Source organism: Typopeltis vanoorti, chromosome 11 (genome assembly GCF_054136105.1).
Source record: "Typopeltis vanoorti isolate ZY-2024b chromosome 11, IOZ_Tvanoo_1.0, whole genome shotgun sequence".
Classification (NCBI taxonomy): Eukaryota; Metazoa; Arthropoda; class Arachnida; order Uropygi; family Thelyphonidae; genus Typopeltis; species Typopeltis vanoorti.
In genome coordinates, this window is record NC_143559.1 from 86,290,503 (window position 1) to 86,310,098 (window position 19,596).

The 19,596-nt window shown below is 34.3% G+C and overlaps 1 protein-coding gene across 3 annotated transcripts in view; it reads left to right on the forward strand.

Annotated features, from left to right (window-relative positions):
• Window positions 1-19,596, forward strand: part of LOC150101823 (RNA-binding protein 5-like) — a 455,027-nt gene that overhangs the window by 270,752 nt on the left and 164,679 nt on the right. For all 3 annotated transcript variants that reach the window (XR_016549043.1, XM_090400660.1, XM_090400661.1), the window contains exon 16: window positions 6,049-6,120. Coding sequence is in view for 2 of the 3 variants with exons in the window: in XM_090400660.1 (XP_090256786.1) it covers window positions 6,049-6,120 (72 nt within the window). In the remaining variant the exon portion in view is untranslated. The remainder of the gene's footprint in view (window positions 1-6,048; window positions 6,121-19,596) is intronic.

Genomic DNA, 19,596 nt, shown 5'->3' on the forward strand with positions numbered 1-19,596 from the left:
GTTGATAGGAATATATGTTGGAATCAGTTTATACTTTTTCAGAATTCTTTCTATAGGTTCTGAGATTCCTGGAATGTACGGAATAGGAACTCTGCGGACTGTTGAAGAAACTGTAGGTGTGGAACATAAGAGTCAAGTATCTGTTGGAATTGATTGGAGTTGTAATCATTTGATTCCATTAACTTTTTAATGATGGAAAGTTCTTGTTGTAAGATTATTGGGGAAGAGCAAACTTTATGTGCTCTATGAATTAGAGATTTAAGAATGCCAAATTTTTGAGACATGTGGTGTGCAGACTTTTTGTGAATGTATCTGCCAGTAAAAGTGGGTTTTCGAAAGACACTTGTAGATAAGGTACCAGAAGACGTTCTGGTAAGGAGGATGTCCAAAAATGGTAAAGTACCAAAGTTTTCTTTTTCCATAGTGAATTGGATGCATGGGTGAAGGTTATTTATCCGTTGTAGAAAAGTGGAAAGTTCATCTTCAATGTGTGGCCAAACAGCAAAAACATCATCAACGTAACGGTACCAAAGAGATGGTTGAGGATGAATGGATGAGAACATAGTATATTCGAATTGTTTCAAAAAGTAGTTTGCCAAAGGTGGCTACCCATGGCAGTACCTTCAATTTGTTTGTAGATTTTGTTTTTCCAACTGAAATAACCTGGGTGGATGACATATTCGAATATCCTTGCAATATCTCGAGGGTAATCTTCATATAATGAATTGACTGTGTCGGTTAATGGGATATTGGTGAACAGAGAAATGATGTCAAAACTGACTAATATTTCAGAATCTGTAATTTTTATATCCTTGATTTTTTCAAGAAAATCTGTTGAGTTTTTTATATAGGATCTGGAATGACCAGTGAGAGCACTTAAGGAACGTGATAATACTTTTGCAGTCTGATAAGTTGGAGAGTCGATGCAATTTACAATAGGTCGTACAACACAGCCTTCTTTATTGATTTTTGGGAGTCCAGATGTACATGTCCAGACTGTACCAGTAATAGGAGAAGATGTACATCTTGCTACAAAAAGTTAACCGAAGAACATAATAGAAAATATGCAACATCTAAGGCCACACAAACACAGTGGAAATGTGTTCAGTGCGAAAAATTTTACTGTGTTCGTCGCTGTTTTACTATTGTGCATAACTGTACTTTGTAATTGTGTAGTAATAATTTCACCTAATTATTTTTTTCATATCTATTTGTCTATTGTTTGTCATTTTTTGTTTATTAGTTTTTCAATTTTTTACAAGAAAAATTTATGATTTGACACATTTATAATGACATATATTATGAATAAATATTTAGCACCATTGTTATTGCTTTATTCAACATTAGAAATTGGCCTAAATCAGGTAAAAATAAAACCCCTATAATAGGCCACCTGTTGTACATATAGTTGAAATTCTACCATGCTAACTATATAAACCTGTTTACCAGGCCCCACATTTCCATTACCCATGAGCATTTCATTTAGATATGAATCACGGGTGAACCATGCGGCCTGAAAGAAAAATCTTTATGCGAAGCAAATATGATTCACGTAGTGCATTGAAAAAATGTAGTGTGAATTGTATTTGATTCATACGGTGGTCAACGTGTTAATATTTAATATTTTTAACTTCCATGAACTGGTCTCTGAACTGGCTTTGATGTGTATACATGTCAAGGTTGCCATGAATGTGAAGTGCATGATGAGTGATATCTGATGTTTAAAACACATCAACAGACGCGTGGATGAAATATCACTCCTCATGGACTTCACATTCATGGCAACCTTGACATGTATACACATCAAGGCCAGTTGCATGGTTAATGAGCTTTTTGTCCATATACTGGTGGTCATTTTTAGGTGCATTTTGCAAAATGCACACCGATCAGATTCATTTTTTTCTGTATACGAGTTGTTTGTGGAGTAGGTGGGTGGGGGATTCTAGCTGGACAGATTATGGTAAAGTCCTACTCTGACTGTCTGGTTACATGTTAGATAATGTTCATTTCATTCAGATTAGTTTTATTGGCCAATGATTTCTGAATGGAGTTATTCCTCACTGGCTGGATCAAATTTAATGAATTTTGGTATTTAAGATCCTTTGAAAATTCTGGGATCACTTCAGTTTTGGTTTCAATCAAATGATTTGTAGTCACAATATTAGAAACAACAAAATTACATCTGCAGTATTTAATTCCAAATGAATTGAACTGTCACATGTGCTAGAGCACATGTGACAGCATCATGCACTCTAGCATTTGGCATGCTCATTGGATTTTCTTCAGGCTGCTCAATACAGAGTTCTTTGAACCACTTAATTTTTTTTTCACAGATATGATAGTTCTTTCAAAAATAATGGAAATAATAATTGTAAATTTGCCTGTGATAAGTATAAAAAAGTATATAAACAGTTAAGAGACATTAACCAATATTACTGTAATGATGTTACATGACAGTAATATTTTTGTTATATTTTTGTTAAACTGTTCCTAAATTCAAACTGCCTGATGAAAGATTCCTGACCCCATTATAATTCTATTTTTATTGGCAAAATTAGACAGAATTGTCTACAGTACATATGCTAAAAAAACAGCTTCACGTTCAATTGTCATAACAAATGATCACTATAAGTATGTTGTTATGAAATACCTTTTCATGTTTCTCAGAAGTTATTTCCTTTACTGCTGTGTGTATTTCACAAATTCATAGCACTTGAGATTCATTTAGATACCTATATGCAAATAGTTACTTTGTTTTTTTTGGATAGATTTTATTCAGATGTTGAGAAATTTACTAAACTATATCAAACTACAGTAGAATCTCTCTTAACTGGCAATAACGGGACTTTGCCAATTCCGTATACGAGATTTTGCCGGATTATTGAATATATATTTTGAGAACTTATCTGTTCATGTTTTGTGATGCCATCTGTAGAAATTGTAGCATGCGAAGTTCGTTGGTCATGTTTTTCGATTTGCCAGCCATAATTAAATAAATAACATAAAAAATCATGCAGATTTTTTAAAATTTAAAACACATACATATAATTTTATTCACAAAATCAAATTTGAACAGCATTTAAAATTACAGTATGTATTATCACATGAAAGTTGTTGTGAATTTTTTAGTGTGACAACATAACATAACTTTGAATGTCTGTCTGCTTACAGGATTGTCGCCAGAGCTGTATACAGTGAAGTTTCAGCACATCATGTGCTGACATAGCTTCCTTCATCAGCTTCCTTCCACATAACTTTCTTGGTCTGCGTGCTGTCGTCCTCATCTTTCTCCTTTCCCAGTACACAGACCAAGAAAGAGAGAGAGACAGAGTGACGGGAATGAAATTGTCTACATCCACCGAAGCCTGCACTTCCATATCACAACATTAACCTTCTCCGAATGTGTTACTACATCCAAGATGTCGGACATGGGATGTGTTTTAAAACGACGAAAATCTTCGTCACTTGATTTGTCACCTTCAAACATGATCATTGGCCACAATTTATGCCAAACGATGTAATGTTCTTTACATTCTTCCAGACAAGAGACAAAGTAAATATGACGTCTTTCAATGTGAACTATTTCTGAAAATCTTGGACGCTAGCTTAAAAGTTCACACATCGATGTACAAAATGGGAGCGGTAGATCATCTTTATATTCTCGATGACTCCTTGGTTTATTGGTTGGAATAACTTGTTACGCTGGGCAGTAGACACATAACACAAATATTTTACACATTTAAGTTTTCAGCTGGGGGATGGGTATGGCAATTGTCCAGCAAAAGAATCACTTTTCTGTTTGGTGGTAAACTTTTTAATGCTCCCTTAAATGCTCCTTCACACTGTGTATGAATACACTAATGAAACCATTCTTTGAATATGTCACAATCCATCCGTGCATTTTTTTTTTTTTTTTTTTTTTTTTTTTTTTTTTTTTTTTTTTTTTTTTGTGCCTGATATGGATAGGCAGATTTTTCACATTTTCAAAGCACCATGGATTGTGGTAGTTGCCTAGCACCGACAATCTTACTTTGTGCGTACCTGCAGCAAAAAAACAGTTATGCAGTCCTTGCTCTGTTTAAAGTCCCTCAGCGAGGCTTCTGTCGTACAAGCCAAAGTCGATTTAATGCTTCCTTAAATGCTCCTTCACACTGGGTATGAATACACTAATGAAATCATTCTTTGAATATGTCACAATCCATCCATGCGTTTTTTTTTTTTGTGCCTGATATGGATAGGCAGATTTTTCACATTTTTAAAGCACCGTGGATTGTGGTAGTTGCCTAGCACTGACAATCTTACTTTGTGCGTACCTGCAGCAAAAAAAACAGTTACGCAGTCCTTGCTCTGTTTAAAGTCTCTCAGCGAGGCTTCTGTCGCACAAGCCAAAGTCGACGTGGGAAGCCACTTCCATAACAATCCAGTCTCATCAGCATTATATATTTGTTCCACGGTCATATTATTTTCGTCCACAATTTTCTGAAACTGCTAGATAAATTCATCGCGGACACTTCATCAGCACTCCTCTGTATCAGACACAAACTTACAGATTCCATGCCTTTCTTTGAATCGGTTAAGCCACCCACAGAAAATCCACTTGCCTTGCATTTGCAATTCCTTCACTTTTTCTTGGAGCATTGTTGTGCCATAGAAATGCAAGCTTCCTCTGATCTTTTCAGGGCAAACCACTCGTATAACACTCAAGCTAATTCCTCACACTGGGATTGGTGTACAGTTTACCGATTTTCTGCAGCTTTTGTAGATTCTGTTTGCATCATGAATCTCTGGAGTCGGGAACCACCTTGTTTCTTTATATTGTACAAAGTTGAACTTCCAACTTTATATTCCTCCATTAATTTTGTTCTGCTGACACCTCTCTCCAGCAATTCGAGTTTTAACTTGAGAGTGAGAACCTTTCTCTTAGCCATAGCGACACCACATGGGCTAGGAGCATATATACGAATGTAGTTTGTTGGCACAAGTTCTGGCTGCATAATGTACAAAACAACTTCACACAATACTTTAATGGGAATATTGTGTGAAGCATACATTCAGGAGTTGCTTGCCCCACCCGACTCGGCTGTACATATGACAGTGTTGACAGAATGTAAGCCTGTTGCATATTTTTCTTATCTCATAGGCTTAAATTTCTGGTTTAAATTTAGACCTTCAAAGTGCAGTTGTTTTGGTATTGCTGATTAATTGCATGCCAGTTATCAGAGGTTTTACTGTATCTCAAGTTTGATTTAAATTGGGCCATTTTGTTACCAAATTTATCAACACAATTTTTGAAATGAGAGTGATAGTTGTTTAACGAAATAGATTAAAATCTGTTATACAGTTGAGTTAATTTCAATTTTTTATTCAGTCATTATAATTACAATATAAAATTTTCTTACAAATGACAATAAAATAGGCTGTCTGTAATACATAAATGGGTGTGTGTGTGGGGGGGGGGGGGTTGATCTGGTGAAATGCTGGTCACGTTAAAAGAATATTATAATTTTATTATATCATGTTTATATAAATTCCGTTACATTCTAGTAGACATTTTTAGATACTGTCAACTCTTGCTATAATGAAATTTAAAAAACCAAAGAAATAGTTTGTTGTGGTAGATAATATGCTGCAATGAATTTCTTTTAGAATGGCATTGATGCTTTGAGGTTTGGAACTTTATCAGTTTATTATTAGTCATTATTGTAGTATACAAGAAATTTTATCATAATTTTTCTTAGAGATGTTCTTTTAAAATAGAGATCTGGAAAAATAATCATATTTGGTAGTAGTAATCATGCTTGCACTTTGAACATTCACAATATGAAAAATAATCATATTTGGTAGTAGTAATCATGCTCGCACTTTGAACATTCACTGTTAACTTTAAATTTGCTAATTGCTGAATATATACTATAGCTCATTTCATAGATTAGAAGTGGTTACTAGAAATTAAAGAAATCTCACTTTGTTAGTTTCATCTTTCTTCTTCTAAAAATAGCTCATATATGCTTAAATAATGTTCTTAAAAATTAATATTAATGTATTTAGAAAGAAGATTCTAGCAAGAAGCCTCCTGCTGCTTCACATAGTGGTCGTCCTCCTGGATCACTTACCAATGTGGTATGTTTTAGCAAAAAGGTTGTTTCTGAGTTACAGATTAGTGCATATGCATCAGTATTATATATTTGATACACCTATGGTTCTAAGCATTTCTATAAATTCTGCACATTTTTACAATATTGTACCATTTTTGTTATATACTTTGCAGATAGGCATAATTATCTACATGCATTGCAAACATAAATAGTGAGCAAAAGACAGTGTAAGTTGACATTAATGTGTACATTTTTTTGCTGTGGTTAATTGATGGCTGTTGCAATAGTGGTCTTGTGGTAACAGACATCCAAATTTAGTCAGATTTATTAATACCTCAAAAACTGAGACAATTCCTAGAAAATCCTATGTAACTTATGTTGCATATTGTCTCCCATTGTATATGTTGATGAGGATAATTGCTTGATTGGTTGTATAGTAGAAATATGGATGAAGTTATTGCTACTAACATCAGATTAAAGTTAAGGAGGGGGACTTGCTGTACCTTTTATGTATTCTTTCTGTAAGGCAAAAATTAAACCCAAGCTCCATCACAAAAGCCATTTCTCCATGTGGGTTTAAAAATAATCAAATAAGAAAATGCCATTCTCTATTGATCAAACAGCAATTTATATCTAATACATGGGTGAACCAAATATTTTCAGAATTTTGACATTTTTCTTTTAAAACTTCTTAAAGTTAAAAAAAAAAAAAAAATCAGCATTCGATAAAACACAAACTATTATTTTGTATGGTCTTGATCTTTTCCTTCTCAACATTCGCTCCTTCTGAGAAACAGAATCAATCCTTGGAGGTAAATGACATCATGATTTCCTCAAGACTGGCTGAGTACTTACCATGTAAGAAAGTGAGCAGTCAGCTGGAACAGGTTATAATCAATCATGGCATATCCAGACTGTAGCATTAGTTGAAGAAGAAGGCACTATCTCTATTTCCTTGATTTCAACTGCTGTGAGCAGTCTGGTATTGTCTTGTTGTAAGAGCACTGTTTTCAATTGACTAATGACAATTAATGTTATTAATGAATCAAATTTGCCAACACAGTTGGCCAAGTGGTTATTGTATTCAGTCTCCAACCAACAGGTTGTGTGTTCAAATCTAGCTGTGAGTATGGATGTTTATGATTGTCTTTAGGTGGGAGATGAATATAAAGACAATCATAAGAATACCAAAATATATTAAATTGATATATTTAATATATATTTAATATATCACACCTGGCACAATTCTGTCATAAGTTTACAAAAAAAAGTTGTAAATAGGTTTTCCATCTTTCTGGAAATAGTTTAATTGGATGGCCTTATTGATTTCATGTGATCAGATTGTTGAAGGAGATTCACTTTTTTTCATATATAACAATTCATGTGATAAAATGTTTCATCCTAAGGATTAATGAGTAATTCTTTACAGGCTTAATACTGAGCCTAATCTGGTGTAAATTCACGTGCAGCTGCTGTTCAGCATCCCTTCACAGTGCACCTTGAAACAAACAGAACAAGTTTCTTTTCCTCTTCCTTCATCCCTACAACTGCTGCATTGTGGAACAGTATTCCCCCTGTTGTGTTTCCCATTATCATCATCATCAAATTCGTGATATATACCTTCAAGGGGTGTACAGGATATGATAGTACTACATGAAAAATTTACGCCATTACTAACTTCCTATCTACAATTTTCTTCCAAATCAGTCTCTGTTAAATTTCAAGACTCCAATATTATCAGGTCTTATATTTCTGTCATCTAAGGCACTTTTTACTGGGTCTTTTTCCTGCCAACCTGGCAGAGAACACCTGTTTTGCTAATCTTTCCTCTTCCATTCTGCTTAAGTGACCATACCACCTGAGATTAACTTTGCTAATGCATTCCTGGATGCTTACAATATTAAGTTCTTTCCTAATATCCTAGTTTTTAAAATGATATTGCCATTGATGCCACCTGTTCACACCTCTAATCTTTCTCAAGACTCTCATATTTGTGATCTGCTCTAATCTTTGGTCAAATGTTTTACTTCTGACCCAGCTCTCAGATCCGTAAGTTAAAATTGGTTTGAACACTGTCTTGTATACAGCTAATTTAGTGTTTTGGCTAATTTCTCTCTTATTCCATATAACTTTATTCAGTTTACTTCCTACCATACTAGCTTTCTTGATTCTGTTGTCTATTTCCATATTTAATTTACCATCTTCACTAAAAATCATGCCTAAGTAAGTGAAATGTTTTACTTGTTCTATAAATTCTCCATTCACAATGCAGTTGATATTTTCAATGTTTCTGCCTATTTTCATTGTCTTTGTCTTTTTAATGCTGACCCTCATACCATATCTATTACAACAGTTATTCAGTTTAGTCAGGGAATCTTGCAGACTTGTAGCAGATTTATTTAGAAGTATAACATCATCTGCATAAAGCAAAGAGCTGAGATTAACACCTCCAATTTTGATATCAGGTTTAATTCCACTTTCCTTCATAATGTGATCCATATAGATAATGAATAAGAGAGGGAATAATGTACATCATTGTCTGACACCAGATTTAACATTAAACCATCTTCCTGTACTTCCTTCAATTCTAACTGCTGACTCACAACTCAAATAAAGACTAAGTATTGCTTGATATAATGCCCCATTGATACCATATAACTGTAGCGTTTGGAAAGCTTCTCTCTCTCTCTCTCTCTCTCTCTTGTCACCTTGTCATATGCCTTTTCCATATCGACAAAACTTAAATACAGATCTAATGTAAATAACTATTTGGGAACATATGATCAAGTGTAAACGGATAAGTATTTTAATACTGACTAGTTTCACCAAACTTAAGCTGTTCGCATCGTCAGGGTACAAGCACTGAGGTTAAAACATATCACAAAATAGATCTTAACTGTAAATTCTAAAAATTATAGTTACAAACTAAAATAGCAATCAATGTGAATAATACATGTATCGCGTGTACATGATTTACTAGTTGTTGCTAAGGAACGTTCTATAGTTAGCATTAAAGTTCATTTCTTGTGTGTTCAGAGATTTAATTAGGGTTTTGCATATCTCTGGAAGTATTAAACCTTGGTTCCTGTTAAGGTTATCTGTAGTGCATGCGACTGTGGCTGCTTCTTTAAACATTCGAGAGTGGTAGTTTTCTTCTATGTAAGGGGTACAACTTTTGTCCCACTCAATGATGTGGTTTGTTATGGAGAAATGTGGTGACAGGCAAGACATATCAGGCCATATGACAGGCCTGATATGTCTTGTCTGTTGTTTTTAACATAACGAATGTGTTCCTTCTGTCTGATCTTGAGGCTTCTTGAAGTCTGGCCGATGTAACTTGAACCACACGAGCATGGGATATTATAGACTCCAGCATACTTATAGAAAGGATGGGTATCTTTTGGAAATCGTAGTAGTTTACAAATTGTTTCTATATTTTTGAATGTCGCTCTTATTTTGTGTGGTTTGAGGAGATTAGTGAGCTTGTCAGAGATACTGCTCACATATGGAATGGCGATTGTTGTAATATATTCAGTGTCTTCTTGTTCTCTTTGTGGTGGCTCAGAGAAAAGGATTTTGTTGACGAGTCTTCGTGGGTAGCCATTCATGGCGAGGTTATTAGATATCAATGTTAATTCATCTTGGAGGTCCTTTTCACTGTTGTAATGTGGACAGCTCTTTTCTTTAGTATGTGTACTATGCTGAGTTTGTGAGAAATGTGGTGTGAGGAGCTGAAATGTAGATAACATCCTGTATTCTTAGGTTTCCTGTAGACTGATAGGAAATATAGATCTTTGTCATATTCCCATGATTTCTCAACTATTTGTCGTAAAGTGAAGATCTAATCCTGACAGCCTCTATTTGGCCTGAATCTACTTGTTCTTCACCAAGCTTCACTTCCACAATCCTTCTCAACCATTTCTCAAGTATACTTTCATATATCTTACCAGAACACTAAGTAATGAAATGTCTCTGTAATTCTCATATTCAGTTTTATTTCCCTTTTTATATATGGGTACTGTGAGAGCTCTACTCCAATCATCTGGAATTCGTCCCTCCCTCCAGGCCTTCTGAAATATCTGTGCAGCCACTGTAAAACTTTTATACCTCCATACTTGATCATTTCTGGTCGAATATCATCTACTCCTGCTGCCTTTCCACATTTCAGGCTTTTGATGCCTTTTTCTACTTCAAGTATGGATATATATTTCTGACTGCATTCCTGGTCAGTGTTTTTTACCACTGTGTTGTCATCACTGCTTGTTTCATTTAGCAGTTTTTCGAAGTAATTACTCCATACTTCAAGGATATCTTTTTCTCCTGTTTTCATGTCGCCTTTATCATCCTCCATTTTGAGTTTCTTCAACAACCTCCAGAATATCTTGCCACCTTCTTGATATTTATTTTCTATGTTCTTGCCAACCTCCCATGACTTTTTTTTAGCCAATTTTACAGTGTTTAGCTTTCTTATATTTGTCTCTGTATTCTCTAAGAGCACAAGTCAGCTTGTGCTCTTAGAGAATAAAAACGCTGAATCAATCAGTGTTTTCTTCATGGCTTGCCACTGAATCTCCGAGGTTTGGTTTCAGTTCTCAAACTCTTTCATTTTTCTTCAATAATCTTTGTGTATTTTAGTCCACAGTTCACATCTAACAGCTGCTCAACTTTTATTCACTTTAAAACTTTCTTACATATTCTTTTCAATATGAAATTCAATTTTATCCTGCTCAAGACGAAATGGTGATCACTCCCAAGTTCAAATTCTCTGTACACTCTGGTGTCCTGCACCAGTGCGAAAACATCACTATCAACAATAACATAGTCAATGAGACTTTTCGTATTTCTTGCTTCTTCTCTCCATGTAATCTAGTTTATTTTTATTATTATGCTTTTTTGCTGTAGCCATTTTTTAGGATGGCTTTGTTGATAATTTTATGCTTAAGTGCTTGTTCATTGCTGCAAATCTTTAAAGCTTTGTTTTGTGTGTGTTAACAACACCTAATTTTTGTATTGGGTAGTATAAGACTGTGTATGTGTTGGCTACTGTGTGTAGGTGTATGGTTAAATGATGAAAGAAAGACTTTCAGAAGGAAGATGTGTGACAAGTGTATCTAGAAATGGAAGTGTGTTCTGACTTTCAATTTCAGTTGTGAATTGTATAAGTTTGTGTTGTTTGTTCAGGTGGCTGAGGAAGGTTCCATATCGACAAAACTTTAATTCAGATCTAATGTAAATAACTATTTGGGAACATTGATCAAGTGTAAACGGATAAGTATTTTAATACTGACTAGTTTCACCAAACTTAGCTGTTCGCATTGTCAGGGTACAAGCACTGAGGTTAAAACATATCACAAAATAGATGTTAACTGTAAATTCTAAAAATTATAGTTACAAACTAAAATAGCAATCAATGTGAATAATACATGTATCGCGTGTACATGATTTACTAGTTGTTGCTAAGGGAAGTTCTATAGTTAGCATTAAAGTTCATTTCTTGTGTGTTCAGAGATTTAAAGTCTGGTGGCTGTGAAGCTAAATAACAAAAACATCAGCTTACATAAGCCAGACTTGGGGTTTCAAAGTAAAGGAATCCAGAGTGTGTTGCTTAAAAGCTTCCATATAAAAGTTAGGAATTGGGGGGGGGGGATAACGGCTATAAAAAAAAAAGAGAGAAAGAAAAGAAAATCACAACCCTTTGTAAACAAAATTAAAAACATCACACTTGATGAAAGTGATTTATTTGTTGGCTTGATAAGAACTACACAGTTCTTCTTTTACAGGTTGAATTCCTGCCCATGATCCAGGGCTCTCTTTGCTCATGTGCTATGTTCTGGTTATTTTGTATGGCAAAATATTGTCACCTGCAAAAAGAAGACACAGTCATGTACTTGCCTCCCCTCACACTCCCAATTAACTAACTTTTATATGAAAGCTTTTGGGCAGCATAGATTCCTTTTCTCTACAACCTATAGTTTGGTTTAGATATGTTGTTGATGGTTCATCAAGGGGGCGTGATTTTTCTAAGTGTTTTGCAAGTTTGAGGTTGGGGTGTGACGCTTTTTAAAATTGCCTGCAAAGGAATTATTGGGTTTCTGAATCTTTGAATACTTGATGCCACAGATAGCCCAACCTATCAATTTGTTACCATGCAGTTAGTAAATCACTTTCCCTCATGGGCAGTTCTGTCCTTCATTAAAAATTCTTTTCATTTTAAAATCTTAATTAGAAAATCTTAACCTAAAAGATTCTGACATCATGGTCAGCTTTGATATTATCATCATTATTTACCATTGAAAAAAAACCTGTTCCTCATTAAGCCACATTTCCTACTGACATATTTAAATTATTCAAATTCATCATATATTTTGGTTATTTTTCATGGAAAGGAAAAATATACAGACAGCTAGATGGGACTGTGATAGGCTCCCATCTTTCTCTTCCTCTGTCCAATTTCCGTATGGAGTTTCTAAAAAACTAAGCACTCAATACCCAGCCAATCTGGGTATGCTGTGTAGATGTGTTTGCTATTTGTTTTCATGGCCAAAACAAACTAGATACATTCTTAGTACATTTAAACAACCAATAATCAAAAATTCACTTCACTATAGAAAAAGAAATAAACACCTTTCCCTTCATAAATCCATGACCACTCACACTGGAAGGTACTTGCATAAGGACTCACAACATCACCCAGAACAACAGTACAGCATCCTCAAAATGCACAAAGAGTAAGCTAAAAGGAATAGTTGTCTTTTTGTTTAAATCACATTGTTCTTGCCACTGAACTCGGGTTACTTTGTGACTTTTTTTAACCAGATAGCTACAATCTCCCACAATCAACATGTAGGATCATAGCAAAACTATTCCCCATCTTCTATATCCAGGGTATATTTGAAAAAGTAGTTGAAGTTATTCAAATTAAGTGGATATTGAATCCAACATTATTTCAAAGCCGAAGATAGAAACTACAAGAGTTTCATGCCGAATATAGAAACTATAAAAGTTTCGGCAGATCCAAGCGTAAGCAAACCTTTCATGACAGGGGCAACTCGTGGTAAAGGTGGAGTAAGCTTTGATGGCTATCCTTAATATTTCCCATAATGTAAAACACATCTCCTAGCAGACATGTATGATGCTATACATTATGGGGGGGGTGTCACTACCCAGACCGGTTTCGACCTTTCTTGAGGTCTCGGCACTGGGGGACTAGACCCAGATGTAAATACTCAGGTTGAAGTGATGCAGAACTTATACTTTACCATACGAGTTGCCAAAAAAGGTGTCACATCACAAAAGGCACCATTTAGGCAAAATTTAGGAAATTTTGCAAATTTCCTGAACACAGTTCTAAAGATTCAGCAGATATTATATGCATATGAATGGCAACAGTTTTAATCCATTCTAAACTACCATCTAGAAATATCTGAACTGCTGAATACAGTGCTTTGAAAGATCTTATATCCTAATCTTAAAAGATGATAGAGAAAATATTAATGTTATTTTGGATTTAAATGATTATATAAACAAAATGAATGATCTACTAAATGATAACACCACATACAGGCAAAATATTGACCCAATCTGGATGATTCATAATAGGACAAATGATTTAATAAGGGATCTCTGTAAATGGCCAAAAGAAGTGAAAGAACAAATTACTTCAAAACGTTAGTTTTATTCCACGTATTTATGGTGCCAAAAAATCCTCAAGGCAAACATTCCACTTAGACCTATGGCAGCTGCAAGAGATATTTGCCAACATATTATTCCTGTAAATATCTACTTAACCGAATAGCACCACATGTAGGGAAAATGTCATCTTATATAAGGTTATCTAATAACTAATTGGTGAGGAATGCATTTCAGACAGATCAGTTAGTTCCTCAGAAGTCAAGGTGAAACTAGATAAGTGAGGTAGAAGTATTGAAGATATTGTAAGAACTTGGTTTGAACACAGAAATGAGATATCAGGAAGAATGTAGAAGGAATGCATAAGATAATTAGCACTGCTGCCTTTTGACTTATGGGTACTAATTGAGTGAAAGGAAGGCAAAGGAATTCCATTATACACAAGTGGAGCTAGGATAGATGCAACCAGTTATCTCTCAAGTGTGTAGTAAGGTGTTGGAGAGGCGGGCTACTTAGAATCTGTATAACAAGGTGGGTCAAGAGCACTTTGCTCACATTTTATTAGAATTACTGCATAGTTTGATAAGAGGAAATGTGCCACAATACTTTTCAATTTTGCCAATGCATATGACGGAATTCCATGTTGGAGGTAGTTATACACGCTCAAAGGGATGGAGATTCAAAATGAGTTTGTACAGTGGATAAGAGCAGCTGAATGACACGTACCAAAGAGTAATGAATGGAAGTGCCAAGTCTTAAGAGGAGGATGACCATTGGGCACCACAGGAGGGGGGGGGGGTTGTGGTGCCCAGATGGTCTGGATCTGCTTTGTAACCAGTATGTTAATGAATTTGCAGTTGGTTTTAATAGTAATATACAATTATTTGTTGATGATGCAAAGTTAGAGGCGGTGAAAATGACATGATACAGAATAATCCTTGCAGGCTGATTTGAATAACCTGATTCTATGAGCACATCATGCATTGGCAGAAGAGTATTATATTATAAATGGTAATTTGTTACAATTGGATTGTAAAGCTTGGAGACCTAGGAGGGATTCCAGATAGTTAAATTTTAGGAACCACATTGCTGAAGTGGCTAAATCACCATATCATTATCAGATAAGCAATATTGAAAAGAATATCAACTTGTAGGAATAAGGATGTTGAAAAAAAAAGCACATGTTGACTAGTGTGTTTAGATATGACCACCTGAGTACAGAGGAGATAAGGAGACATTTGACAAAAATTCATTGGCAGGTAACCAAGGTGATACCTAGCTTATGGAAGAGCATATGTGGACAGAAAAATGTGGAGACTTCAAAGTGTAAGATATGATTGAGAGGATCAGCTATTATTCACACTGAAGATTCTCTTACTGAACTTCATGATACAAGCATAAAATTATGTAAAAAATCTTATATTATACCACAAGTAAGATTTTGTAGCTCTTGCCAGTTGGAGAGAATAGAATACTTGACTGGAAACTAAGTGCATGCATGCTAAGAAAGCATTCAATGTCCAGGTTCTTTTTTTGGTATGTGGAACTGGCTACTGGTGGATGTTGTGAGCGCATCTTTGATGAATGTTTTCGAAGTTGATAGGCATTTAAGCACTGGTGATTTCTCAAAGAGGGTCTTCCTTCAGTGAGTCCTTGACTCTCCCAGGGGAACCTGCATAATAATAATAGTAATAATAATTTAGTTATTATTATTATTATGTAGGTTCTGTTTGGTTTTAATTAATTTTTAGTGATTGACAATCTTTCTGGTCATGTTTTGAGATCTCTCATTAGTTCAGACTTTGATTTTTTCATAAAACACAAGTTTAAAGATTGTGCTTCTGTTCTGGATTCAGTCTCTCTCTAGAATAGTAGTGTTGTGCATCATGTCCTCATGTTTAACCAAAAAGTTATTATAGGTATCATAAAGATATTTGCATTGGGATGATTTTTATTTCCTTTATTTATTAATATTTTTATTCTTTAATTTTTTTTAAATTTTTATTTTCTTCTCTTTTGTAGTAATTAAATGTTAAAAAATCTCTTGCTTTGCATTTCCTGTTCACAAAGCATATAGCTTGTAGTATATTTATAAGGAGATTTATCATGTTTTTTTATTAGTTAAATTCTAGTTATAATTCATGCGCATTATCATCTAGATAAGATTATGCATTTGGAAAATGAATAATCTAGTCTTAATCACACACACACGAGCTACTTACTGATCGATCAAAATATTCAAAGGATGCTATTTTTTTTTTTGTGAAGATAGATTTTAGTAGGCACCTAATGAGAAAAATCAGAAAATCTTAAGTTTATGAGAAAAGTAGTCACAAAAAAAAAATTTGATCCTTATATCACTCAAAAAAAAAAAATATATATATATATATATACAGGGTGTTCGGGATAAATTTGACAGTTTCGTAAGGAAAAAGAAAATCTTCTTTGTATCTATTAAATTTAATGAATTGACAAAAAAACATTACAGGCAGAGTTAATTACAATACTATCAACAAGATTTACTCAAAATAACCACCATTAGCATCGATCACAGCTTCAATTCTGCTTCGGAACCTCGAACAAGCTGATGCTACAGTCTCCCTGGGAAGGGCCGCAAAAACTGTTTTAATTTTATCCATTAACTGGGCTTTTGTATTACTGGAAGTGCGATTGGTGTCTTTTTCAACTGCGCCCCATACAAAATAATCCATGGGGTTAAGGTCTGGGGAGTTTGGAGGCCAAACATTTGGACTGGTGAAGTCGTAGAAATTTTCAGACAACCATTTTTGACTTTTCCCAGAGGTGTGGCAAGGGGCCGAATCCTGCTGCCATACATACGGCCTACCATTGGCTACCCTTGTTATCCAGGGCTTGACTACAGTTAGCAACTCCACGAACAAAGCCCGAATTCCAATGCCAGGGTTCTTCAACACCTGTTCCTGCAGATTTGCGAGGAATTCTGCTGTACGAACGCAATCAGATCGTCTGCTAGGGATCTTTCTTCTTGCTACATCCTCGTAGTCACCATTGCAAGTCTCTAGTTCATGCCTGATTGTTTTTACTGTATTCAGGGAGCATTGGGCAGCAGTCGTAATATCCTTATTTTGATGGCGGGCACGAATCATCATGATACAAGTTATTCTCTTCCATGATTCAGGTGGGTTCCAGCTATCCATCCTTTCTGACATCTTGTATATGAATGAAGAAGGGTCCAAACTTTTAAATGAAGAGAAGTGTGTGTTAATACATGTAACTTACGGAAAAATATAATTAATTATAAATATGTCAAATTTATCCCGAACACCCTGTATATATATATATATAATAGCAGCTATTGTCATTAATAAAGTATCAAAAGATGTTCACTGTGAGCTGTAGCATTACATGTGTGCAAAAAGACATCACATGATATGAGCAGGAAAAATTGAAAAGTTTCACCATGTTAGCAAATATTTTACCAGAAGAAGCAAAAATAGTAATTCAGATCAGTTTAATGCATATAATATTGAAATTAACAAATTACAGACACCTAAAGAATCTCTTAGCTTTTCTTTTCACTTGATTCTGTTCTCTTTGAGTCCTTTTGATAATGCATGCTCACAGCTGAGTTTCTCAAAGCCAAAGCAACTAAAATAGTTGCCCAGGACAAACAATAACCAGTTTATGGCAATATACTGTAAAAATAATCATAATTGAAATTCTGAATATTTTTACGAATTGTTTTATATTAAAATGTTTATTAGTTTTGTTTCCATAACACGTATTGTCGGCACTTGCGATGTGCCCGTTATTGAAATTGTTTTGTCAAAAGTGATATTTAAAGCAGTTAAAAATTGATGTACTTACCAGATTTGATATTTGTATTACTTACAAGAATTTTATTGTAATTTAAAATTATCAAAGTTTTGTGTTTTATGGAGATGTTCTCTTGTCGCTACCGGAGACATTGTGTCAGACATTATACAGTACTTAGTTTCTCGTTTGCCACGGAGTGTGCATGCTCGCCAAGAAGTTTGATGAGTGATTAACAGCTGACAAGAAAGCGTTCGGTATCTGAGTAACGGCTGTAAACAAGAGAGCATTCGGAAGGAATTTAGAACACAGGCCGGCTGATATTTAAGTTCGGAGGAACTAAGTTTTTTATGTGACAGTCGGAGGAAAATTAATAGTGTATTTCGAAAAAGGAATCGTGGAACTATTAAGTTTTAATGTGGAATAAGTATGTGGATAAATAAAAGAAAATATTACTATATGCGTTTTAAATGGAATATTGGAGGAAACACTAATTGAAAGATTTATAGTAGATTCCGAAAAAGGGAATCATAAGTGTAAGTTTTTTTAAAGTGGAAGAGTTAAGACTGTCAATAAGAATTGGTGAATAAAAGAAGAATTTGCTATTTACGTTCTAAAGGAATGTTCGAGAAAACTGATTAGGAAGTTTCATCTGTATTAAGGACGCCGGATCTGACTATTATTTCTACTGAAGAAAAGAGACAGAATTAAGTTCGGAAGAATTAATGTGTGCTACATAAGTGATGAGAAAGGATCCTGTAAAAATGAAGAATAAAGTCATATATCTTTGGAGAAGGGCCTTGACAGAGAGAGAAACTGGCTATGAACATTTTGTGATTGTGCAAACAAAGTGTTTATTCTTAAGTGTAAGTTTATTTTAAAAAGGCCTTGGATTCAATTAATTTTGTAATTAGTTATGTAATATTTGTTCGAAGTGTATATATATTGTTTTTGTTATATTAAATGTGTTTATTTTGTATTTTGGTTTTGAGTCAGTGATTTATTTGGATTCTGAAAGCGTTAAGGTCATTGCACCAATTGGAGTGAATCCTAGTGCATATAAAAATATATAGGTACACTCAGAAATAAATAAAAAAAAATAATTGTTAGAAACAGAGATCATCTCTATGGTAGGATTAAATATTAAGATATAATATCAATGAATATCTCTATCTATATAAAAATCCACCAATTATTAACAATACCCATATGTATTTTTAAACTTTCTTGAAATAACAAGTATTTAATTCAAAATATAGGGCACACCACTTTGGTAAGTTTAATGCTTATAACTATAATTTTCCAGACTACAGAATCTCTTGACTTCATGCTTGCTGTCAAGTGAGTATATCTTCTTCCTCCCATAGTTCATAATGGGACTGTTGAGCAGATATCAGGAAATATTCCTCACAGAAATCTTGCAATCATTCCTTGATTAACATTTAGCTTTATGCTCTGTAAGTGAAGCACCTGACTAGTTTTTATCATCTATCCATTTTAATTTAGGTGTGCTTCTTTTTTCAGGTTTTTAGAATAAGTTCTTTAAGAACTCTCATTGGAAGGCCACTAGATCTGCTGATATGACCAAGCCAGATGAGCTGTTTCCTTTGGATCTTTGTTATGATTGTTATCTCTTGAACTGGTTAAAAAACTGTTGTATGTGTTACTTCAGAATATTTGATATGATAGGTGTATGGTATGTTTAGATGTCTATAGCACCACATTTCAAATGCTAGCAACCTCTTTTCATGTTCTTTTAACAGAATCCAAGTTAGAGTGCTATTGTTGCTTTTGCAATCTTTGCTCCCAGTCACTATTATAGATATTGCCTAGGTATTTAAAGTTCAGCTTCTTCTGTAGGTGTATCCTTGAGTAGGAGTTTTTTTTTTTTTTTTTTTTTTTTTTTGTTAAAGCACTTCCTTCTTGGTCAGAAGCACAGATATTTGTTATTATTTTTGAATTTTGGATACTTATGGTTAAGTCATTTTTTTAACTTTGTGATGATTTCTTGAAGATCCAATTTTCTGCTAGAATACCAACAGTTTCATCATCAAACGTTAAATGTTTATTCTTGTTCCTC